Source organism: Stomoxys calcitrans, chromosome 2 (genome assembly GCF_963082655.1).
Source record: "Stomoxys calcitrans chromosome 2, idStoCalc2.1, whole genome shotgun sequence".
Lineage (NCBI taxonomy): Eukaryota > Metazoa > Arthropoda > Insecta > Diptera > Muscidae > Stomoxys > Stomoxys calcitrans.
Window position 1 is genome coordinate 236,897,934 of NC_081553.1, and position 19,604 is coordinate 236,917,537.

Below are 19,604 nucleotides of genomic sequence, written 5' to 3' on the forward strand. Positions count from 1 at the left end.
CTGTCATAACTTCCCAAGCTCGTGCAGCTGCCACCCATTTTTGAACGACTCATATAGGCAAACAAGTAAAAACGTGCCAGATTCGACCGGGACAAATCTTTGGTACCCACCACCATGAATTCCGCCAAAAATTTGTCTTTATTAACTCAGTTCGTATTTGAGTTATTCAATAACAACCAAATCGGGAATTTGTTGCGTCTGCCATGCTCTCAATTAGTCACATCGGGGAATCGGTATTCAAAGGGCCTATATCAAAATATAGACCGATTCGAATCATACTTGGCACGTACGCTGGAAGTTATAGCAGAAGTCGTTGTTTCAAATTTCAGCCAAACTAGATGGAAATTGAGGCCTCTAGGAGTTCATGAGGTCAGATCCGGGAATCAGTCTATATGGGGGCTATATCAGTATATAGACCGATTCGAAACATACTTGGCATGGAGTTTGGTCTCAATGTCTCTATGCTACATTTCAGCCCAGTTAGGTGAAAATGGAGGCTTCTAGGGGCACAAGAAGTCAAATCCTGTGATCAGTTTGTATGGGGGCCACATCAATTTATAAACCGATTCGGATTAAACACGGCACTGATATTGAAAGTCAGAACCCAAGTCCTTGTGCCAAATTTCAGCCAAATCCAATGAAAACTGGGGATCGGTTTATAAGAAGGACATATGCAAATCTGAATCGATATTGCCCATTTGCAGTCCTCAAAGACGTACATCTATAAGAAGTTGTACTACTAAATTTCCCATGAACATTCCATTAATTAACAGGAGATACTTCTCTCATAAAAATGAGTGCAGTCCGATTAAAGTATAAGCTCAATGATAAGGAGCCTCCTTTTTTATGCCGAGTTCGAAGGACGTGCTGCACAGCGACACCACTTGATAGAGAAATTTTGACATTGCAGGGTACCTCACAAATGCAGCCAGCATTATTGGGGGACAACCAACGCCAAAATTGTTTCCTAATGTTCACGCCGGGATTTCAACCAAGGCGTTCGACGTCATAGGCGGACATACTAACCTCTGCGCCACGGCATCCTCCTACATCTATAAGTATCTGAGCAAAAATTCAACGAATATCTTTATTCGGTCGAACGCTTTCTTGATTTCGACGAACGGACAGACGGGCGGAAGGACATGGCTAGATAGACTCAGAATGTTAAGACGATCAAGAATAAATGTACTTTAGAAAGTCTCAGGTCAATATTTCGAGCTGTTAGAAACAGAATGACTATATTAGTATACCCCCCATTCCATGGTGGTGGGATAAAAAAAAATCAATTTAAACACATGCACATCCAACCAGTCATTTTGAGTGTTTATATGAAGGGTGATTTTTTTAAGAGTTATGGGATAGATAAAAAAAAACTAATAGAATTCAGAAAAATTTATGAAATCTTCATTTGAATCGATAGTACGCTCCATATAATTTAATGTTTAAAGATTATTCCATGCAAATATTGACCGCGACGGCGCCTCAAATGGTCCATCAGCTTAGTCCTATTTTGGCATACTCTTTCCAACATTTCGGTCGGTATCTCACGAATAAATGCTTCAATGTTGTCTTCCAAAGCGTCAATTGAAGCGGGCTTGTCTGCATAGACATTAGCTTGAACATATTTAAAATAGTCCAAAGGCGTTTAATCGCACGATCTAGGCGGCCAATTGATCGGTGCCGAACGTGAAATAAAATATTCGCCGAAGTCGCCTCATAATAAGTTAATAGTAAGGCGTGCTGTGTTGCATGTGGCACCGTCTTGTTGAAACCACATGTCATGCAAGTCAAGCTCGTGCATTTTGGGGAAAAGAAGTTGGATATCATCTCACGGTAGCGCTCAACAGTTATGTTACGATTCGCATCATCTTTAAAGAAGTACGGTCCAATGATGCCACCAGCCTATGAACCACACCAAACTGTGACTATTCCGGATGCATTGGTATCTCTTGCAATGCTTCTGGTTGATCTTCACTCCAAAATCGCCGATTCTGCTTATTTACGTACCCATTGAGCCAAAAATAAGCTTCGTCGCTGAATGGAAGAAGAGCGCGATGAACTTTCTTAACAAAACACGCATTTTGGTAATAAAATTCGAAAATTTGCAAGTGTTGTTCGTTTGTAAGACGATTCATGGTTAAATTATACACCAAACTGGAGATGTTTGACAGTGAAACAAAATATGAAATATGAATGAGCTGTTTAAACCAGTGTTGCCATAAAGACAATAGCTTAAAATTAACCCTTTTTAACAAATGCTTTAATTGTCTTAAAAAGTTTGAACATTTGAAATGGATTTCTTTAAAAGTAGATAAATTTTAGCTTAAATCAGCAAAAAGTATTTGCTGGCATCAGCAAACTTATTTTTCTAGTAATTTGATACCAAACATTATTGGATGATGGATATCACAACTTTATGAGCTACACAATTTCATTTGGTTTTCATACCCACCACCATATGATAGGTATTATACTCATTTAATCATTCCGTTTGCAACAATCGGAATATCCATTTCCGATCCTACAAAGTACATATATTTCTGATCGTCGTAAGATTCTAATACAAATTTAAGCCTCTATAATTCAATTTTTGAAGGCTGTAGTGTGATTACAACTGACGGACGGACAAACATACGGACATCGTTAGTATGTTTGTCCGTCCGTCAGTTGTAATTACGCTACAGCCTTCGAAAATTGAGATTTAGATGTAAAGTTTTGCACAGATTCATATTTCATTGATACGCAGGTAAGGTTCTTGAACGGGTAAAATCGCATCATATTTGGATATCGCTGCCATATGGTCTTAATGACTTAAGACCACAAAAGGCGATTTCCCTAAAATATAAAACTATTAGTGGCCTTAGGCCGTCATCCTACCAGAATATTATCGAGAGAGCACTATATTTAGATATGGCTGTCATGTAGATCGAACTGCCGATTTAGTGTCTAAAGCCGATAAAGCTGCCTTTATTACCCCGATTTCGCTGCAATTTTAAACAGCGAGTTGCTCTGGGTCTCCCTTCATCCGACTAGAGTATTATCTAGATTGAACCATATTTTAATAGACATAGCTGCCATGTTCACCGACTTGCCAATTCAGTGTCTTAAGCCTCATTTATTACTTTGGTTCTCCCTTCATCCGATCAGAATATTGTCTAGATCGGATCATATTAAGATATAGCTGTCATATAGGCCGTTCTTCCAATTTAGGATCTTAGTCCCATTAAAAGCGGATTTATTGCCCAATTTCGCTGAAAGCTGTATAAGAGTTCTTGACACCTGAATTAACTATGAAGCAGACCAGCCCATATTTGGATATGTCTATGGATATGGTAGTGGAGGTGAAATAAAATAGGATGATGAATATGGTGGTGGGTATCCATTTTTAGTTGTTTGCACTTGTATCTCAATCTCATTTTGGTATTACAACCTCAATGACAAAGTCCATATTAATGATTGTCTTTATTTCCATTTCGTCTCCCATTTTTTTTTTGTTATTCGAACTTAAAATGCAAAAACTTGCCTTGGCTTATTTCTCATAGCGTTTTATGCATTTCCATCATTGCCTAATGCAGATGGCTTCGGCATAAGTTAATAAATATGCATTTGCCAGGGATTTTCTGGTTGTTGCCTACCGCTTAAAACATTCAAATTTGTATGCAACTTTAGCAAACATTTTCAACTTTGCCGTGAGGGCTTTTGGTATGGATCGCATTCTACAATATATGAACTGCTCGAAAAAAGACGTAAAAATTCATAGAAAATGCATTTCATCACAATGAACCAAGTTCCCACATCCACTACTGTCCCCATGCTTCTCACATGGATTTGTTTCAAATCACCAGCCATCATCAGTCGCGAACAAACACAGGCAAAGAGACAATTTCCCACATAAAATGCCATGGATTATGGGGCGAAAAAGACTGCATCCATTTGCCTCTTTTTTTCGGTTTTGCTTTTGTTCTTATTTGGGGCTGCACAACCGAGTGTGTGTGTGTGTGTGTGCAGATGCATATGCATCGCATATAAATGGACATATCCTGTTTATTGAGGGGTATATAAATATGTCTATTATTCATATATGTGAGTCCCCCCTCAAAAAAAAAAAAAAAAACAAAAAACCGAAACAGAACAGAAACCCACATGAGTGTGCATGTGAATTTGCCAATTCCAACTTTTTAATGGTGTGTGCGTGTACATGCCACACATGTATGTGTGCTTACTGCGAATGTTTGAGTTTGCGTAGCTTTTTTCTATTTTTGGCAATATTTCAAAACTGAGTGTCAACAGAGTGCAACAAGGCTCCAAACGAGCAAATGCAGCAAACAAAACGAGCATTTGCCAAAAATACCATTGACGGAATTGACAACGGAAATAAGGACATTTTCACAATGCAGAATTAATTAAATCTCATTATCGAATTGCTTGGCTGGCACAGCCCGCATAAACACAAAAACACACAAAAGGCAAATTGCTTGGGAATTTAGGTTGTTACCCCTCCGGCACAATGACAGGATGTTGGTGTTGACCCACCACCCAATGTTGTTGAGCACTGGATGAACTCGGAGGTAATTCTAGAGCCATTGTACGTACTCGTATTGCATAGGATTATGACAATGAATTGATTGTCTACACAATTATAAGTCCGTTAAAAAAAAAATTATAAAATTTTGTAGGGGTTTAGATTTAGAATTTTGTGGAATTTTTGTGGGAATATAGTTGAAAAAAATATGTTAAACTAAAATAAGGGTGAGTAGTAGTGAGGATTACTTGCAACAGTTGAATAACCAGAAGAGATTTTTACACCGAGAGCACACTTCGGGGGGCCGCTCCACCCCCAGGAAGTTGCAGGAAATATTTATCAACTATGGCAATAGGAGGCTCAAACAAAAGGTAGTTAAGAGAAGAACACGAATCTGATATAATTTTTCAGGGCCAAATGTCTGCTATATAAGATTGCCCAAAAAAATCTTTTTTTTTTAAATTTTTATACCCTTCACCACTATTGGTGTTCTTATAACAAGGTGATATAGTGCATTTGTTTGTTACACCTAGAAGAAAGAGATATATACCCATTGATAAGTATACGGATCGATTCAGAATTACTTTCTGTTTCAACTTAGCTTTGTCCTTCTGTCTGTCTGTCACCAAAGCGCTTCAGAATTACATACGAGTATGATGTCCATATGGAGGCCACCGTAGCGCAGAGGTTAGCATGTCCGCCTATGACGCCGAGGGTCCGCCCTCCTTCGGATAGGAGGAGGAGAAAGGAGGTCGTTTATCATTGAGTCTTAACTTAAATCGGACAGCACTCATTGATATGTGAGGAGTTTGCCCCTGTTCCTTGGTGGAATGTTCATGGGCTAATTTGCATTTTTCGGCATTTGCATGGTGTCCATAAAATGTCATCGCGAAATAACACTGTTAGGGAAGCTATAGTCGGCATGGCCCCCCTTTAGTCTTAAATTACTTGTTTTTCCTTAATAAAATATGAACAAATGTCTATGTCAGTACAACTAAGGATGATATGACATTTAATCAACATCGGACTAGGTAATTGAGGGTTAGGAGTTAATGGGATAGAGGTTACATACGTATGCCACTTTTGTAACGTGGTATTACCAATAAATATTCAAAGGTAATTTTCGCTCCCTATATTATGAAAGAACGCGCAGCGAGCCTGGCTGGAGTACGAAATAATTTTTTTTGTTTTGCACAGATTCCCATTTATGTCGATTACTTATTGTCCCAAAATGTTCTTAATCTCATTGCAGTAGACCACATTGTATGCGAACCGAAGTGAGCTTGCGGCCAATTTCATGTTAATTACCACGATCCTAGTAACCCGACTGCCTGCCACTGAAGAAAGTATGCAAACATTCGAGTTGAGAGCGAGCGGTTGTACGAAAGGACTGCACTCGAAGTCAATCAAGGAAGGACAAACGGTTTCGCATAAGAGGTGTTTCCACTGATAAGAGCCCCAAGTCGTATGCGGCACACAATTAAGCCAACTGTCCAATAGACGAGAAACCAAATCCTTTAGAAACGCACTACCACTTGCCACAAATACACTCAAACACAGCCACAGGCACAGCAACAACCACAACTACGACTTGCGACTTCAACCAACACTGCAATTGCAACTGCCAATTAAGTGAAATATGACTCTTGTGGCTTAATACCTGATACAAGGTGCGTCTGAGGTTGAAAAGAGAAAGCCACAGATAGATAGAGAGAGAGAGAGAGAGCGAGTGAATAAAAGTCAAATCAATTAGGGGCTATCCAGAAATGATGACATTCCACTGATGCTGCATTTGCAAATCAATTCTCCTTGTGCACGAGCTAAAAGGATCATCTCAAGGACAAACTGCGGCCCAAATACTCCACGGAGAAGTCAATGCGCCACGAAAAGTGTCGGTATAACGGGCTCTAAGCATATCGAGAATTCCAATTCGCTTAATCGCGCGTGTCGACCGTGTCAATTTGCCGCCATCATAGCACGGGCTAGACTGCACTGTGTTCGTAGCCATATCCGTATTCGCCTTCGCGTCTGTATTCGCACTCAGATAGGCAGTCGCAAGCGTACGACGACTGTGATCGTGCATCGGCCGCAGAGCTTTGAGAACGTGCCAAATTTTCGTTTGTTATTCGAATTTATTCAACACCAGGATTGTGCAGAATTTTATACGATACCGCTTAACAGCAAACGCTTACCTACTTCATGTGGCAGAGGTAGGCGGCGTTGGAGGCGGCTTGGCGACTTGCGCGGTCGATTGTTGGACAAGCAGGGGAGCAGAAGGCATATTGGCGCAAGGCTGCCCTTTGTAGGCGATGCACCGATTTGCGGAAAGAGTGTAAGTACAAATACCCTCAATTCTCAAAGAAGAAAAAGAAAATTCATGATACAAACTTATTCCAAGGTCACGACAAGCCCCACGATGACGAATGTTTTTACGTACACAAAACAAAGATCAGTTTGAATTACATACATGGGTTATAGCCACCACCATGGAATAGAGGGTATATTCATTTGGTCATTTCCTTTGCACCGACCCAACCGAGTATATAATATATAGTCGCTCTCGAGTTTTCAAAATACAAAGCCCAGACCCACCATCCGGACTTAATTTTTTTTACTTCGTATGTCCCCTTAACGAATGCAAACTTTTTTTGCATCAATTATATTTGCCTTCGCAGCAAAATTTACTACAAATAATGCTGGTTTTAAAATCATCTTTGCCCGAAATGGGTATTTTGGGGATTTTAGTAACAAACTTCGGGCAGGATTAATTTTTTGTTTTTAAGGTCATTTTTATCTGCCAAATTCAAAAAGGGTCATAAAGATATCTTTCTTCTTTTTTTTTCTTAGAATTTTTCAATTTTAATTTTCGTTTTCAGAAATATATTTCCTATTTTATGGAATGAATGCCAGAGAGTAAGATTTTTCGAGCAATATCCAGCAATAGACCACCGTTAGCATGTCCGCCTATGTTGAACGCTTGTGTTCGAACGTGGGTAAAACATCAGAAAACAAATGAAAAGGCGTTAAGTTCGGCCGGGCCGAACTTTGGTAACCACCACCTCGGGTATATATGTAAACCACATTTCGTCAAAATTTGAGGAAAAATGCATACCTTATGCCCCATAGCAACTATATGGAAAAATATGTTCCGATTTGGACCAAATACTAATAAGTACAAGTCATTGTTCAATTGTGTATAAAAAAATTTTGATCTTTTTAGTAGCCATATCTAAAAATAAACCGATCTGAACAATATACGACACGGATGTCGAAAAGCCTAACTTAAGGCATTGTGTCAAATTTCAGTGAAATCGGATTATAAAAGCGCCTTTTATGGGGCCAAAACTTTAAATCGAGATATCGGTCTATATGGCAGCTATATCCAAATCTGGACCAATTTGGGCCAAGTTGCAGAAAAATGTCGGAGAGCCTAACACAACTCATTGACCGAAATTTCGTAGAATCGGATAACAAATGCGCGTTTTATGGCCCCAATACCTTAAATCGAGAGATCGGTCTATAAGGCAGCTATATCCAAATCCGAACCGATCTGGGCCAGATTAAAGAAGAATATCGATGGACCTAACACAACTCGCTGTCCCAAATTTCGGTGACATCGGATGATAAATGCGCCTTTTATGGACCCAAGACCTTGAATCCAGAGATCGGTCTATATGACAGCTATATGCAAATCTTGATGGATCTACACCAAATTGCAGAAATATATCTAGGGGTTTAACTCAACTCACTGTCCCAAATTTCGGCGACATCGAACAATAAATGCGCCTTTTATGGGCCCAAAACCTTAAATCGAGAGTTCGGTCTACATGGCAGCTATATCCACATCTGAACCGATCTGAGCCAAATTGAAGTACGTTTTTTAAAGGGCCTAACACAACTCACTGTCCCAAATTTCAGCAAAATCGGATTATAAAAATGTGGCTTTTATGGGCCTAAGACCCTCAATCGGCGAATCGGTCTATATGGCAGCTATATTCAAATCTGAACCGATCTGGGCCAAATTGATGAAGGAGGTTGAGGGGCCTAACACAACTCACTGTCCCAAATTTCAGCAAAACCGGATAATAAATGTGGCGTTTATGGGCATAAGAGCCTAAATCGGTGAATCGGTCTATATGTCAGTTATATCCAAATCTGGACCGATCTGGGCCAAGTTGATGAAAAATGTCGAAGGACCTAATACAGCTCACTGTCCTAAATTTCAACAAAATCGGATAATAAATGTGGCTTTTATGGGCCTAAGACCATTAATCGGAGGATCGGTCTATATGGGGGCTATATCAAGATATAGCCCGATATAACCCATCTTCGAACTTAACCTGGAAAAAAAAGAATGGAAAAATGGAATGGAAGAATGGAAAAAAAAGAATCTGTGCAAAGTTTCAGCTCAATATCTCAATTTTTAATGACTGTGACGTGATTTCAACAGACAGACAGACAGACGGACGGACATGGCTAGATCGCCTTAGATTATTACAATGATCAAGAATATATAAACTTTATAGGGTCGGATATAGATATTTCGATGTGTTGCAAATGGAATTACAAAATGAATATACCCTCATCCTTCGGTGGTGGGTATAACAAATGTTTTTCAGCGGTGGTTATCCCCTCATAATGCTGGCGACATTAGTGAGGTACTATTTCATATAAAAACTTCTCCCCAAAGAGATGTCGCACTGCGGCACGCCGTTCGGACGCGGCCATAAAAACTTGAATCAGACAGCACTTAGTGAATTTTGCCCTTGTTCCAGCAAAAAAAAGTATTTTGAAAATGGGACCGCAAGTGAAGACTTGGCAACCCGAACAATTTTTCGAAATGTGAAGGTGACCAACTTTAGAGCCCTAGGGCCTTGAAATTTTGCTTACGATCTCGATGAAACCTCAGCAAAAAGCATTTCGAATTCAAAAGAGATATCCCTATCCGTTCTCAAATGGCATATTTCTTACTATTTTTTTTTTCAATTCTCTTCCACTGTGCGTCTGTGGAAATAGCGATGACGGTTGAAAGCGTAAAGCAACCCTCTTTATATTGTGCACAGATACTGCTGTAGGTCATTGTGGATTGCAAATAGTCCATATCGGTTCAGATTTGGATACAGCTTCTATGTAAAGCGGTACGTCGACTTGACTTCTTGAGCCCTAAAAGCTGCAATTGTAGTACGATTGTCCTGAAATTTTGCACAAAGTCTTCCATTACGATAATCAATACAAGTATGGCTCAAATCGGTGTATAACCTGATATATCTGCAATATAAACCGTTCAACCGATTTCATATTTTCATGCCATGGAAGTCGCAATTGCTACCCGATTTGACTTAAATTTTGAACATAATGTTTTGTTACGACTTCTAGCAAGTGTACCAAATCGGTCTATCTCCTGACTCGACAACATTAGCCCCTGCAATCCGCAATTGTTGTGCAAGTATTGTTCAAATCGATCTATAACCTAAGAAAACTTCCATATAAACCAATCCCCCTTCGAGTCCTCTGTGGTCCCTAGACGCTTCAATGTTTTGCCTCATTTGGCGGACGTTTGTTGTGTAGAGTTCGAGTATACGTATGCCCTAAAACTTAGTTCATTTGTGGAAATTGTTGCCAGAATCCATGGATTCTGGGTTCGCAAGATTCAGCCCGGCCAAATTGGGCACGTTTCTACTTGTCTTGTTGAATTTTTTCCATCGATACTGCCACTTTGAAATTATAGCCCATAAGGTTGGGACTCATAGATTGAGATCTTCACTTGATATTTTATGTATTTGCTTAATATTTTTCCAATTCATTTGGCAAGCATAAATGACACACTCACTCCCCCCTGCCCCCCTCTCCCAATTGTTGAAAAATATATATACTGGCATGTATTTATATATGGACAGAGAGTGAGAGTGCGAAGGAGAGGTTGAGAAAATATTCATAGCATGAGGCCAAAGACGAAGAGGAATCAAAAAGAAAAGAGAAGAAAAAATATATGCAAATTTCATTTCATCAAAGGAAAATTTCTATTTGAAGATGGCATAATGACCTTTCGACTTTTTTGCTAACCACATTCTTGCGTAGCTCGATAGACGTTTACCATAATTTCGCCATAGTCATTTAAAGTAACCATGCCTGCGAAACTTTTCACATCCTTCAGTAGCATGATGTCTCGCACATGTTCTCAAGCGATTTGCCAAGCCAACCCCCCTCCCCCCCTACCCCATCCCAACACCACCCCTTTCCTAAGTCATGTGTGCATATGAAATGTTTATTCAATGACTAAGTGAATGGGAGATGAAATAAGAAACAGGGATCTCGCTGGCTGGCTGGCTGGCTGCTTGCCCGGTAAGCCAAGGCGAGGCGTAGAATGTGTTGGCAGTGGCAGGAAAGGCATTGACGGCCAAAGAAGCAGCCTCGAATGAGGACAGCGAGGCAAATCTCGAAAACATGTTAAAAGTTTGTCTTATGAATTGTCTGTCTTGTGGTGTTATTTTGCGACACAGCCATCCATGAGTGGGGCGGAGGGAATTCCAAAAAGGCAGGATTATTTGTAAGGGATGTCAAGAATGAGAAACAGAAGCAGAACAAACACACACGCGCACTCATACATACACATATATGGAGCAAAAGCCCTCCGATGAATGAAATGACTGTCAGTCAAAGCAATGTATAAACGAGCGAATGTACGCAACGCCAAAAAAAAACATCATCATATATTTTATGACACATTTTTGTTGTTGTCGTTCTTTTTTTTAATATTTCCAGTAAAAATGTATATATATATTTTTTTTTTAGAAAATCGACAGCCATCTCTGAGAAAAATGCGATAAAAAAGGATATTTTTTATTGTATTATTTTTCCATTTTTGCCATGACAGCATTTCACAAAATTCTGCCAACTCACTTGCCCATCCACACTCTCATGAGCCCAATGTGGGGCTATGTTAGCAAGTGTGTTGAAAAAACATACCATCCTTATGTCCTTAGAGCTCAAAATGCCTTAACAAGCCGTCAGTTATCGTAGAGGTGCATATAAGAGAATCAATGAAAGAACAAAACCCTTTAGCTGCTACGCATTCCTTGCAGACAAATTGCTCGAAGCCGGAGCATGTTGAGATATGGTACTCGTCTTGTGAGAAGATGGTAGTTGTCGATAATCATGGGACTTTTGTTTTTGCCCTTCCTAAATGAGAAATTAAATCAATTGCACATTATCCTTAGGAATAGAGTGCGGCGGTGCCGGGCTAATTTTGCAAATTACATAAATACCAGTAACCAGTGGCCAGAGGCTCCGAGCGCCACAAACATAACAACATAATCCTAGGCACACGCACACACGAGAGCATACTATACATGTATAAAGCTTGAGATGGAAAATGGTCAATACTAATGATGTATGTATGCGTGTGCCTTTTGGTCCACAACCACAAGCAAAGCTTGCCTACCGCCGCCACTTGTGCTAATCACACACACAGTGAAAATCCTGTATTTTATTTTCAATACAAGGAGTGCTGGGCTAGAGCACTCTCCACGCCACAGAAGACCGCATGGACGCACATATCCCTTTAATCGTCCAGCCAGCTGGCGAGTGAGGTGGAGTGTGAAACAAAGCAAAAAACAAAACATTATTCCACAGAGAACCCAACTTATTTTCTTGTCTCCTTCTCCCCTGGGCTTGAGCGTATGATTACGAACAGAGAGCATTTAATGGCCATTAGCGAACTATACACGCACACACTCACACACACACACACACACATCTCTAATGCCGCCACTCTTGAGTGGACACAAATTCGGAGAAATGTTGTTGTGATCCCCGACCGGAATACTGTGCCTGCGTGTGTCTGTTGTTTTTTTTTTTCATCTATAAGTGCCTATGGATGTATGCGTGCTTGTGTGCACACGTGTGTGAAGAGAATATATGGAAAAAAGAAGACGGAGAAGCCTTCTCTCTCGCATTCGATTTAATGTAAATGGAAATAAAAATGAAAATGAAAACGTCAAACGACCCCTTAATGAATTCCATCAAAATTTAACAAAAGGATTAACCGACAACAGCAACAACAAGCATGAAAGCTACAACACAAACATCGACAACGACAACGACAATATCCTTAAAAAATAAACAAAAATTCCTCAGTGAATGCTGTGGTTGTGATGGCTGGTTCCAGAATTTTGATAGAAAATTTCTTGAATAGTTTACAGTTGTGCCTCGATGTGAAAGCGTCGACGACTGCATTGCCTCGCCCCAGCTTCCCCAGCTTCTACAGCTCATATCAGCCACAAGACCACCACAACATATTGTACATGTATTCAAAAGTATTTCTAATGCAAATATTTGCCGAAAATTCAAAACTTTGCGGAATTCACAATGGAGTGTTGAATTTGGCTAAAGCTCTTGGCGTGTGTGTGTGTGTGTGTGTGCGTGTCTAAACATCACTGTTCATTTGCTTGAGTTTGTATCATAAAAATGTTACAAAGACCACGTTTGTATGTGTGTGTATTGCTCTTACCATGTGTGTGTGCGTTCTACCACAGACAAGCAAAGCGACATTGTTGAACACCTAAGGAAATGGTTTGAAGCAATGCCATTACGAGTCCGCAACGCACAGCCATGATGGCACAAGGTAAGAAGCCCTCCCACCCAGCAAGCAAAGGCAAAAGAAAAATCCATACCTGCCATACCGGGTGAGGAAGAGAGAGAGAGAGCGAGGTGACAGAGAAAGAGGGAGAAATGAAAAACCTGCAAGGTACCGTAGCAAATGGCGCTGGCAGTGAAAGAGGGTTCGATGTTTATTAAGGCAAACGACTTGAAAAGGGAGCCGATGCGAGACAGTGTAGCGCTGAAGAGACTGCATTGCATTTAGCCTGCGGCCACTACAAACGCTAGTCTAAATTGGACATCCGGTGGCATAATTTGCATGCCATGTATATTGCAACAAAAGCACAAACTACTCAAATTCAAATCGAGATGAAGACGAAGAAAAGGACTCCCCTTCTTATTCACGCTCACACACACACACACACACAAACAAACAAAACACACCAAATGCCTGGAGGGAATAAAATGACATCGAGATGACAATCGTTTAGGTACAAAGAACAGCAGAACGACTTGGGCCATAATGCAGTCATTTTGATTGATGAGGGGAAGCAGTAGCGCGGAGATATTTAAGGCTTTTTAGCATTTTTCCATAGATATTGAGTTTAGATGGCTGAATAGTTTTCCTCACAAAAATGGGGAAATATTTGAGAATTTATTAACACTTGCAACGCTATATTTCGTTAAGCATCCCCACATTGCAGATATGCTTCAGGCCAGATGTCATCATGATAAAAGTGACTACAATGTATGCGGAACGCAAGACAGATATTGATATCCTTGTTGCAAAGACAGACATGTATGAGAATATGGAACTATAAGTGACTTAAAGTAGCACTTCAAAGACATTGAATCGGTTAAGGGGTTGTTATTTTCGAGCTGCATATATGTGTCTTGAAAATTATTTTTGATGCTTTATGTTGCAATTTGTTTAAGTCAAATTTGAAGGATGAATGGGTTTTAAAGTTTCATCTAAGGTAGCTGGAATTGTAATTGGATCAAATGGGCTCAGTTACAAACTATTGAGCTGAAACAAAGAGCATATTATTTTTGTACCCTCCACCATAGGATGGGGGTATACTAACACCTCGAAATATGCGTCTGAGATCCCATAAAGTATATACATATTCTTGATAGACATGACATTTTAAGTCGATCTACCATGTCCGTCAATCTGTCCGTCCGTCTGTCCTTCTATGGATAACACGCTAACTTTCGAAGGAGTAAAGCTAGGTGCTTGAATTTTTGCACAAATTCTTCCTATTAGTGTAGGTCAATTGGAATTGTAATTGGGCCACATCGGTTCATATTTAAATATAGCTTGCATATAAACCGATCTCCTGATTACACTCCTTGAGACTCTACAGGGCGTAATTCTTATCTAATTTTGGTGAAATTTTGCATAGTGACTTTTTCTAACATGCGTGCCGAATATGGTCTGAATCGGTCCATAACCTGATATAGCTCCCATATAAACCTATCTCCAGAATGCACTTCTTGAACCTGTAAAGGGCGCAGTTCTTGTCTGGTATGGCTGAACTTTTCCACAACAACTTCCCTTACGACTTTCAGCATTCGTGCCAAATATGGTTTGAATCAGTTTATAACCTGACATAGTTCCAATACAAACCGATCTCCTGATTTTATTACTCGAGCCTCTAGAGAGCGTAATCCTTAACCGATTTTAATTTGTAATTTTGTACTATGACGTTTTTTATGACCTTCAACATGCGTGCCGAATATGGTCCGAATCGATCCATAATCCGATATAGCTCCCATTTTAGCCGATCTCCCGAATGCAGTTCTTGAGCCCCTAGAAGGCACAGTTTTTGTCTGATTTGCCTGCAATTTTGTACTATGACGTTTTTTTTTTACCTTCAACATGAGTGCCAAATATGGTTTGACGGTATATAACCTAATATAGCTCCAATATAATCCGATCTTTTGCACAACCCTTATGACCTTCAATATACGTGCCAAATATGATTTGAATCGGTATATAACCTGATATAGCTCCAATATAAACCGATCTCCCGATTATACTTCTTTAGCCTCTAGAGAGCTTAATTTTTATCCGATTTTGCTGAAATTTTGCACAGTGACGTTTACTATGACCTTCAACATATAGCTCCCATATTAACCGACCATCCGAGTTTACTTCTTGAGCCCCTATAGGGCGCAATTCTTATCCTATTTGGTTGAAATCTTGCACAGTGACTGTTTCTATGACTTTCAACAAACTTGCCAAATATGGTCTGATTCGGTTTAAAAACTGGTGTAGCACCAATGGCATAGCAATTCTTATCTATTTTCATTTTCCCTGTCAATTTTCCTTTTCCTTATCCATTTTCCTTTTAGTTGTGCTTTACGTACCAAATTGTGCCAAACCAGATGAAAATGAAAGATTTTAAGTCTAATCGGGAGATCGGACCGATTTGGACAATACTTACCATGGATGTTGAAAGTCGTAAATATAGAAACGAGAAGCTCGTTTCAAAAACAATAAAGCTCAGCCCGATCGGATGACAACTGCGGCTTTTAGAGGCTCAAGATATCTTATCCAAAGATCGGTTAATATGGGAGTACATCAGAACTATACATCTCACGATCATTGGGAGTCACAACAGAACATTAGGCAAAAACTGTCAACCCAATCGGGTTGACATTTTTTTAGGGCCAGAATCGAAGGACCACTTTGTAAGGGAGGCCATTTTCCATCCTCAACGACCTACATAAATAAGAAGTATCTGTGGAATATTTCTATCTTTACGCGCTCACGGACGGATATGGCTAGATAGAGCTAGAATGTCAAAACGATCAGGAATATACCTTATGGGATCGCAGATCAATATTTCGAGGTGGTACAAGCGGAAGGCACCGTAGAGCATAGGTTAGCATGTCCGCCTATGAAGCTGAACGCTTGCGTTCCATTCCTGGTTATAGTATCAGAAAACATTTTCAGCGGTGGTTATCCCCTCCTGAAGCTGGCGACCATATAGACCGATCCGCCGATTTAGGGTCTTAGGCCCATAAAAGCCACATTTATTATCCGATTTACCTGAAATTTGGGGGCAGTTAGTTCTGTCAGGCTACTCGACATCCTTCATCAATTTGACCCAGATGGGTCTAGATTTGGATATAGCTGCCATATAGATCGATCTTTCGATTTAAAGTCTCCCGATTTGACTTCTTCAACCCTTACAAGCCGCAACTTGTCCGATTTGGCTGAAATGTTGCACATAGTGTTCTGTAATGACTCCCTCCAATTGTGCCAAGTACGGCTCAAATCGGACAAGAACCTGATATAACTCCCATATAAACCGGTCTCTCGATCATTCTTGTTTGGTTCCTAGAGTTTTAATTTTTGCAGGTTTGACAGAAGTTAGGTATGTAGAATAAAATTATCAACTAAATTTATTTTGTATGAATCTTAAGTAGAATCCAAAGTGGTGGGTTTCCAAGATTCGGCCCAACCCAACTTAGCTCGCTTTTACTTTTTTGCAACATATACTGTCTCGATTGATCCACATATCCGCGTTGTGTGTTGGGCGGCGCCCCAGACACTTGGTCTCAAATACTGATGTCATATTCGTATTCTACTCTCAAAGGCCTTTCACATCAATCAAATAGTCTTTCGATCGCCTAGTCGCCCCTTTTTGGGGGTCCAATGGCCACCTGGAAACTTCATCCATATTCAGGTTTTTGGGGTGCCATTAATCCCTACACCGCTACAAAACTCCTCATTCTACTGGGTCCGGCCGAACTTAAGGAGTTTCTCTTTATTCACCGTACATAAAATCGCTTTAAGCTACTCTAAGTTACTTAGTATTGCTTGTCCAAAACGACAAACCGTGGTTATTTTCGGGTCCTACATGTTTTGACTTTAAACCTTCCAGTTGCTAAGTTGGAAGCATGCGCGGATTGATTGACAAATCAAGCTTTGGTCTTTCGTTATTGTGGTATCACATTGGACTTAATATTGTCTAAAAAGTCTGATTTCAGGCCCTTATTATAACCCAACCATAGGTATCGGGTATTATAGAGTTGACACCGATGAACTGTTTCCTGTTCATATAACGAATCCAATTCTTGGTAATACGGAGGCCAAAATAATTGGAAATTTCTCATTAATGCTAAACAAGCAAAATTAAACAAATCAATCTCTTTGGCAGCAGCCAGGCTACGGCCGCAACCAGGCAAAATACATGTCACGGCATACTGAAAAGTCTAAATTAGGGCGAATGTTCAAAGTGGTGGCAGAATTCGCACAGTTCAGAAACTCGTTTTTTTCTGTTTTCTGTTCTTATTTACTGAGATTTCATTGTATGAGTTGTGTGGTGGCTTTTGTTTTCTGTTGAAATTGGTTTTTATGAAATCCCATTTTTACGATTGGCCACATAAATTCCTTACAACAACGAGAATTCAGTTTATTTGCTATTAGATTTCATCATAACCATTACATCCTGCCTGCAAAAGAAACCACAAAAGTCAGCACAAATACGAAATGCTCTGTAATTTATAACCAATGCCAAGCCAACCCCAACCAGTCATATATTCAGCCATTCCACCTCTCTTGGTGTCCCCCCCCCCCCCCCTCTCCTCCCATCAGCCACCACACTACGTGGCGGCGTAAACACGCCATTACAGCGTAGCATGGAAAAGTTCATTGAGGTTAGCCCAAAAGATGATTGTCCTAGTCGTGAGCACAGCGCCACCAACACACATGCATGCCTACAACTGGGAGAGGTATTTCTCCCAGGGCTGAGTTAGGATTTCGGATCACTTTTTATGGCCATTGTCTTGGATGGCACTAAAAACATTGTGTTTTTGTTATTATTGTTGCCGTAGTTGTTGGCACCGAAGACAAAGGCACACGGCACCCAAGTCGAGCACATTGGGCATTAGAAACCGTAAAAAACTGTCAACATTTTCATAGCTGTTGCCGTATAGATTTGGCCATTAAACTGGGGCCAATGCAAACGGCTGTGGGAATCTGCCAATAGAGATTTTTATTGTGCACAGGCAGGGCAGTGACGAAAAAAAAATGTGTGAAAAAGAACGTGTGAAGAAATGGAAAACAATGGGAAAAAAAACATTAACGAGAAGCAGGGGCCAACATCATGAGGTACAAATGAGGTACAAAGGGGAATGTCACATACAAGCAGCAAGCATGCGATATCCTTTATTTTGAGTGATTTTTTTCTTGCTTTTTGCTGGAGCATGGGATAGTGGAAAGGTGTGATTAGACATAAATCATATGACCGGTCCTCAGATTACTCTTAAGTTTTATTTTTTAAGGGATTTGCGCTAATAAAAGCCAAGCAAATAAAATTTGAAACTTTTCTGGGTCTAAGATTTTGCATAAAGACTGGCAAAGACTCATTCAATTCTAGTGCAACTACACAAAAACACCAAAGAATCATGTTTAACTTGGCCGAGGGCTGTATATTTGCCATACATGCTTGCATGAACAACAATTGTTAAAGTTCGTTCCTTAATTTGGTATTGATTTGAAATATGCCATGCTAATGCAAACCTTAGCCCCTCGCACTGAAAAAAAGTTGGACCAAAATTTAAGATTTTTCCTTATTCGTAGGCTTTTAGCCTACGGAAAAAAACTTTAAAATAAAGATGCTATCTTTAAATTTAATTTTCTATTTACTCACGGACTTGACCATCCGTTACAAATTTTAATCGCTAATAGGTTCTTATTTCACTTTAAAGAAAAAAAATTTTTGCCCATGAACATTACTATGGAACTAAGGAACAAGGGCAAACTTCTCACATATCAATGAGTGCAGTCCGATTCAAGTTTAAGCTCAATGATAAGGGACCTCCTTTTTATAGCCGAGTCCGAACGGCGTGCCGCAGTTCGACACCTCTGTGGAGAGAAGTTTTACATGGAATAGTACCTCACAAATGTTGCCAGTATTAGGAGGGGAAAACCACCGCTGAAAATGTTTACTAATGGTCTCGCCAGGATTCGAACCCAGGCGTTTAGCGTCATAGGCGGACATGCTAACCTGTGCGCCAGATGGCTGTCCAATTATTATTTTTTGAAAAATTTGTTTTTTAAACTTTGCCTCTTTACCTAAAAATATTTCACACTTAAAGACGCTCCTATTTGTGGAGGTATTTTGCCTCTTTAACTACGGTTCACAGTTGTCTTCTCCCAAGATCAATTTCCTAACTTTCAACGATATTTTTACCTTTTACCTATTTTAGATTTTTGTCTTTAATAACAAGAAATCCTTGATATAAAGGAAAACATTTTTCACCAAAGGGAATGTTCCCTTAACATGTTGGAAAATTGGTCATCTTTAAAATAAATTTGCCAATCTTTGGCTTGAATCTTTGAAACTAGGACAACAATTTTTCAGTGCGCCTCTCGTAGCAATTCATTGTCAGTGCAAAAATTGGGGCTGGGGCAACGTGGGGGAGGCAGAGAAAACAATTTCACAACATCATTCAGAAACGCATGCGA

General features: G+C 39.9%; 1 protein-coding gene across 1 annotated transcript in view; it reads left to right on the forward strand.

The window, feature by feature from the left end:
• The window catches only part of LOC106088890 (acetylcholine receptor subunit alpha-like 1), a 133,407-nt gene that overhangs the window by 16,533 nt on the left and 97,270 nt on the right, over positions 1-19,604 (forward strand). Inside the window, exon 2 of the mRNA XM_013254598.2 lies at positions 5,775-6,854. Within this exon, the coding sequence (XP_013110052.2) occupies positions 6,306-6,854 (549 nt within the window). The 5' untranslated portion in view covers positions 5,775-6,305. The remainder of the gene's footprint in view (positions 1-5,774; positions 6,855-19,604) is intronic.